The 6,766-nt window shown below is 31.6% G+C and overlaps 2 protein-coding genes across 2 annotated transcripts in view; both read right to left on the reverse strand.

Annotated features, from left to right (window-relative positions):
• Window positions 1-1,142, reverse strand: part of LOC130673363 (uncharacterized protein DDB_G0287625-like) — a gene marked incomplete at its 3' end in the record, with an annotated part of 2,460 nt that extends 1,318 nt beyond the window's left edge. The window contains exons 1-2 of the mRNA XM_057478354.1: window positions 981-1,142; window positions 31-576 (exon numbers count right to left, since the gene is read on the reverse strand). Coding sequence (XP_057334337.1) covers window positions 31-576; window positions 981-1,142 — 708 coding nt within the window. The remainder of the gene's footprint in view (window positions 1-30; window positions 577-980) is intronic.
• Window positions 1,143-1,739: 597 nt separating this feature from the next.
• On the reverse strand, window positions 1,740-6,013 carry LOC130674419 (uncharacterized). Its single transcript, XM_057479744.1, has 3 exons — window positions 5,830-6,013; window positions 2,729-3,080; window positions 1,740-2,155 (listed from the first exon to the last, which is right to left on the reverse strand). The coding sequence occupies exons 1-3, from the start codon at window positions 6,001-6,003 to the stop codon at window positions 2,052-2,054; spliced, it is 630 nt and encodes a 209-aa protein (XP_057335727.1). The 5' UTR covers window positions 6,004-6,013; the 3' UTR covers window positions 1,740-2,051.
• Window positions 6,014-6,766: the final 753 nt, after the last annotated feature.

Consider the following 6,766-nt stretch of genomic DNA (forward strand, 5'->3'; position numbering starts at 1 on the left):
AGTGCACCCTAGAGAACCCAATTTAGGTGCCACAGCATCACCCGTACATGAACAAGACACCACGTCAAGTCCACCAGCTTCACCAGTGCACCCTAGAGAACCCAATTTAGGTGCCACAGCATCACCCGTACATGAACAAGACACCACGTCAAGTCCACCAGCTTCACCAGTGCACACTAGAGAACCCAATTTGGATGCCACAGCGTCACCTGTACATGAACAAGACACCACGCCAAATATACCAGCTTCACCAGTGCACCCTAGAGAACCCAATTTAGGTGCCACAGCATCATCCGTACATGAACAAGATACCACGCCAAATCGACCACCTTCACCAGTGCACACTAGAGAACCCAATTTGGATGCCACAGCGTTACCTGTACATGAACAAGACACCACGCCAAATCTACCAGCTTCACCAGTGCACCCTAGAGAACCCAATTTAGGTGCCACAGCGTCACCCGTACATGAACAAGACACCACGCCAAATCCACCAGCTTCATCAGTGCACACAGGAAGATTAAAGGTTTTCACATCACAAAAATGAAAAAGAACGGCAAAACCGGAGAAAACCACCTTTACACACAAAAAAGTAATAACGCAAGATTGGAAATGTGTAATATGTTACGATAACAGTGTAAGCCAAATGAAAGGCTGCAAAGAATGTAATACATGGTATCACATCAAGTGCGTTAACCCAAAAAATTGAAGTTCAAATCACTTGCATACTACCGCATGCAAGTTAAATAAAAAAAAAATTAATGTGATACTGATATTATTAATTGCCTAAGTAAAAATTCTCATAGAATCAACTTTAATAGGTCTAAAACCGCATAGAAACCAATACAAGTATTGAAATCTATTCGGTTTTCGACCTATTTGAGTGGATTCTATGAAAACTTTTAGTTGATAGGGTGATCTTTTTCAAATGAAAAAAAAATTTATCATGGTAGACTTGACGTGGTGTCTTGTTCATGTACGGGTGACGCTGTGGCACCCAAATTGGGTTCTCTAGTGTGCACTGGTGAAGCTGGTGGACTTGACGTGGTGTCTTGTTCATCTACGGGTGACGCTGTGGCACCCAAATTGGGTTCTCTAGTGTGCACTGGTGAAGCTGGTGGACGACGTGGTGTCTTGTTCATCTACGGGTAACGCTGTGGCACCCAAATTGGATTCTCGAGGGTGCACTGGTGAAGCTGGTGGATTTGGCGTGGTGTCTTGTTCATGTACGTGTGACACTGCTTTCACCTGTTCAACTAGCTCTAGTATTTTCTCCGCTTCCTCTTCTGTAGCAAGGTTCGTGACGTAATCTATCAGAAGACCTTTTAATTTTGCTTGATCCCTAACGTCTCGGCTCATATTTTCGTATATGATTGGGATCGGAGTCTGGAATAACAATAATAATAATATTAATAATAATAATAATAATAATAATAATAATAATAATAATAATAATAATAATAATAATAATAATAATAATAATAATAATAATAATAATAATAATAATAATAATAATAATAATAATAATAATAATAATAATAATAATAATAATAATAATAATAATAATAATAATAATAATAACAATAACAATAATAAAAAATAATAATGACAATAATTTATTTCTGTTTTACATTGCGCATGGCCATATTGTTGTTCTAATTTTTTAACATTGAATTTAATCAAAAAAAAAATAATAATAATAATAAAAATAATAATAAAACATTCAACACTTTCCTGCATCCAATACAATTATTTTTACAAATTTATTTTTTTGAAGGTACAATCTTCTAATATTTTTTAAATTTGTAAGTAGTAAATTATCCCGGTATATTTCTATGGTTTCAATGTCAGTCAGCTTGTCAATTTTTTCTTTCATGCATTTATCCAATGGCTTGACATTGTTTACTTTCTTTATCAATTGCTCCATTTCCATATCGAGCAGTTTCTTAACGGACGATAATTGATTGATAAAATGTAAGCCATCGATTTTATCCTCACCGACATCACTAATCGTTTTATTAATAACATCCCAGAATTCCTCAATTTCTTCATTACTTTCTGCCGTTTTTTTTTTTGGGTTGTTTAGTAATGTATTTCCCTAAATTTATTGAGTTTCTTACTACCCTCGCATCTAATGCCAAGTACTTTATTGTTTCTAAAATTAAAATAATTAACTCATACAATAATCTTTTTCAATTCTTGAGCAAGTCTGCTCTCAAGATCGACAGGTGCTAGTGTCTTTTACTACGTATGTGTCTTGCTGCAGATACTTGTGACCAGATTTGAATCGCGAGCCTAATACAAGCTTTACACAAGAAATACGTGCCGGAGGAAGACAATAAGTGATAATATTTGCGCATGACTTGGTTAAAATCTGCTCAATGCTCAAAATTGACCTTAAGCCTTGAGCAGATCTTGAGCAAAGTCATGCGTAAGTACTTACTGTAGTAAGTTACTGCTGCAAGAAATGCGTCAGACACTGTTTCATTGCACGTGATCGAGATATCTTTAATATTCTTGCGTACGATACCACGAGTAAGACATGTACAAATTTTCACATTTCTTGATAGTTTCTTAATACATCATCTTGCGAAAGACGCATACGTAGAAAAAGACACTAGCAGTTATGGGTCTTGCTCAAGATACTTACTCCAGAATCTTGCTCAAACACGTTTTACTATAGATCATTTTTATAATTTATTCGTATATTATCATAAGAAACGCTTACCTATGAATTGATTAGGATGAGGATGTTTTTTCAACAACTCATTAAGTGTTCGGTTACTTGACTCCTCATAATTATTAGTTCGATCTTCAGTCAAACCGTACACGCTGAATCCTTCCGGTTTTATTATCTTTAGCCAGAAGTTTTCGTAATATGTAAATATTGCTTCAAAATGATTTCCGAAGCAACTATTTACATTTGCCTTCATTTTATGGTAGGTTAATAAAACAAGTCCTGGTGGGAGTAACGCTAGTGCTATGAGCTGCTTAACAACTGCATAAATGTCAGGATCCGATGATGGTGTTGTAAGGGATTTATTTATCAACCCCAGTTCATTAGATTTTTTGATTATCGCCTTAAAAGTGTTACAAACGAGATAAAATTTAATTAAAAGAATATCATATAATTGTTCATTATACGCATCATCTTTATAACTATGACATTCCTTAAAATGTACATGCACATTTAGTTAGTCAAACTTAAGATTGCCTTACTATTTGTAAGTATTTGCCCTAAACTACATCTTTTATAATTTTGTATATTCACAATTAATTAAACAAACTGACTTTTACCATTATATTTGATAGTAATATTCTCAATTACATTTTTTAACAAAAATGTATGTGCGCAATTAAATAAACAGACTTAATTTAACCGTAACAGAAAATAAGTTTGATTATCCTGTTTCAAATCAACCATAGATTCTCTTAGCTATCCCTTACGGCATTAAAAACATTCTGGATACACTCTGGAAATATTCTGGTAACACGGTGCAACCATACGGACTTCAGAGTATTTCCAGAATGGTTTTGTGCACTTTTCTGAGAGTGAACCCAGAGTATTTCCAGAGCGGATACGGAGTAAATCCAAAGTGTTTCCAGAAAGTATCCAGAGTGGATACATACTGACACGGTTATGCATTCACATTGAACACAAACTGATACCAAAGTGTTTCCAGAGTGGGATCAGAGTCAATACATACTCAAATCAGAGGGTATTCAGAGTAAATGAATACTGAAAAAAAAAAAAAAAATTTACCGAAATATATTATTTTAAGAATATTCAAGAGCATTTATTGAATACAAAAATCAATTTTTCTTTGTCATTACCTGAAACGTATTTTATTTTTCTGGATTGTATAAACAATTTTTTCAAGAAAACAAAAATATTTGACATTATTGTCACAATGTAATATAGCATCTACTATATGACCATCCAAACAGGCACTTGTCACTCTGTCAAATAACAGAGAAGTACCCATGCCAGAATTATCTTTAAATATAGAATATAAAAACTCTGAAACACCTATCTAAGCAGGAACAGGACAATCATAAGTTGGGCGCGATCTAGCGGCGAACACTGAACTACTTCCACTGCTGCTTAGCACCAGTGACTTTCTCCTCCTTCACATATATCTTCTCCCAGCATATTTTTCTCTTAAGTCTTTCACATTAAAACCCGGGTCAAAGCAAAAATTTTTTTTTGGGATAAAAATACTTAATGAAAATAACAATTTAAAAAAAAACAATTGTTTTTTAAAAAATATTTTTTATTGCTAAAAAGTGAATTTGCTAATTAATAATTTTTTTGTATTTATTAAAAAGTATTATAAAAATTACTGTTATTCATAATTCCTTAAGCAATTGAGTTAGAGCTTCGGTTACAAGCTCGATTTGTTTAATGATTAATGGATAATAAAAAAGACTTGAAGTGTTGTAGTTGTGTCTTCAATAAGTTATTTTAATAACAATGGAGGAGAACAGAAAGGTAGCGACAAGTCCAAGTGTACAATAATTTAAAAAATTATGAAAAAGATAAAAAAAAAATGTTTTCTACAAAAAAAAACGCATGGTTATTTTTAGTATTTGAAAAAAATATTGCGTGGAAATTTATTTGTTTATAACAAATTGTTTGTTTATAACAAATTGTTTGTTTAATAAACAAATAATAAATGAATGAAAAAAATTTTTTTCTAATATAACAGAACATGATAAATGATGATTTAAAAAAAATAATGGTTCCTTAATATCAATATTGAGTAAAAAAAAAATTGTTAATTAGCTAATGCGCTGTTTAGCAAAAAAAATTTTTTTTAAGAAACGATTTTTTTCTTAAAGTTCCTTATTTTTATTAAGCGTTTTTTTCCCAAGAAAAAATTTTATTAAATCTAACTAGCAATGTATTTATTTATGACAATTATTTAAACAATGCAAGTAAAAATTTTTTTCAAATTATTGTTATGTAGCTTTCAGCAATAAAAAAACAAAATAATCAAAAAAATAAATTTCCTTGATTGCTTTATTTACGTTTTTTATTTTTCAATGGCTTAAATTGTTAATAAAATCGAAATTTTTTTATTTTTTCACCAGCGATCTTTTCTAAACCCTTTCAAGAATAGCTTTAAGAAGTAAAAAAAATTCGGGGTTTTTAGTTTAGAAATAATCAGGGTTTTTATGTAAACTTTCACCAAGTAAAAATTAACTAATTAACAAAAGCATAGTTAATTAAAAAATTGGGGTTAAAATTGTTTTTCTGTAGATTATTATTGATTTATGTGTTTAGAAAGTATCCAATTTTTTTAGTCCTTAGTATTTAAATTTTATCGACTCTGGGCCCATTTTGAAAACACTCTGATTTTATCCTGTACTCATTTTAAGCCCATTTTGAAAACACTTTGATTCCATTCTGGACTCACTGTGGGTCCATTCTGAAAACACTTTGATTTCATTCTGGATTCACTTTGGGTCCATTCTGAAAACACTTTGATCTACTCTGGATCAATTCTGAAACCACTTTGGTTTCACTCTGGAAAAAGGGAACAAAACCACTCTGGAAACATACTGGATTTAGAATGTTTACATTCTGACTATGATTCCAGAGTGTTTCCAGAGTGGGTTGAAGGTCGCAAGGGCACAAATATAAGATCTCATATAACTCATTTAATCTCATAAAATCTCTTTAAGAACTGATGAGAATCGATTAGATCTTATAAAATGTTTTTGACAGGATAATTTAAGGTACATGTACATACTATATAATTAACTTAGCAGCTTTAATAAAATAAATCATTTTTTTTTTCAAAAATCAATGAACAAACAACTCACCTGGGCATAGTGGAAATAACAATGTTTAGCTACAATACCAGGAAACGCAGCTTCCACGGCGTTGTGTAATCCAATTTCAAAGTCGGACATGTACGATTCGGGATTGAAAGAAGGAAAGTGACTTTTGATGAATTCAAAAATTTTCGAATAACAATCTTTGCCCTTATTGCTCATGATAGCCCAAAAAATCGGTACAGCCTAAAAATAAAGATGTACATGTACATTGATTGATAAAATGATAATAAGAACACTAAGATCTATTTATACTTAGTATTTTTTTTGTATTTGTAATCACAAAAATATTTTCATTCATTATGAAAGTGGGTAGAATATCAAAACTTGCTCATAATTTGATTTTACTGAGTTGCTTTTTATATTATCATGTCTCATGCCATATGCGCCCGCTTATCAGATTGAATGTACATGTATGCATTAATTGATAGCTATTTATTCAATTAAAATTACCTGGTACATGTTATTAAATAAGTAACTATCATTTAGTTCGTACATGCAAAAAATTTCAATTATACTATGTCCGCATCAGAAATGCTTTCTTTGGTTCGTAATTTACCAATGATTATAGGTCATTTAATTTCTAAACAGAGCGAACATTGACAATTCATTATTTTAATGAATCAGATTATTTATTGTGTAACCGAAAAATATTGTCACCGTTTTTTTTACCAGTATTTTGAAACTGGTATAACAGAATACTTAACTTTATTGCAAAAATTATTCCCGGATTCATTTAAGCCAAAGCATCATTTTCTTCTCCATTATGGACGAGTAATGAAAACTCTTGGACCTATTTCCCATGTTGGATATATGAATTTTGAGAGGAAACATAAATTCGGGAAAACTACTGCAACTATAGTTCACTACCCTGATTAAAAGAAACGATTCGAAACTATTTGCAATGTTAAATGCCCATAAGAAG

Source organism: Microplitis mediator, chromosome 1 (genome assembly GCF_029852145.1).
Source record: "Microplitis mediator isolate UGA2020A chromosome 1, iyMicMedi2.1, whole genome shotgun sequence".
Lineage (NCBI taxonomy): Eukaryota > Metazoa > Arthropoda > Insecta > Hymenoptera > Braconidae > Microplitis > Microplitis mediator.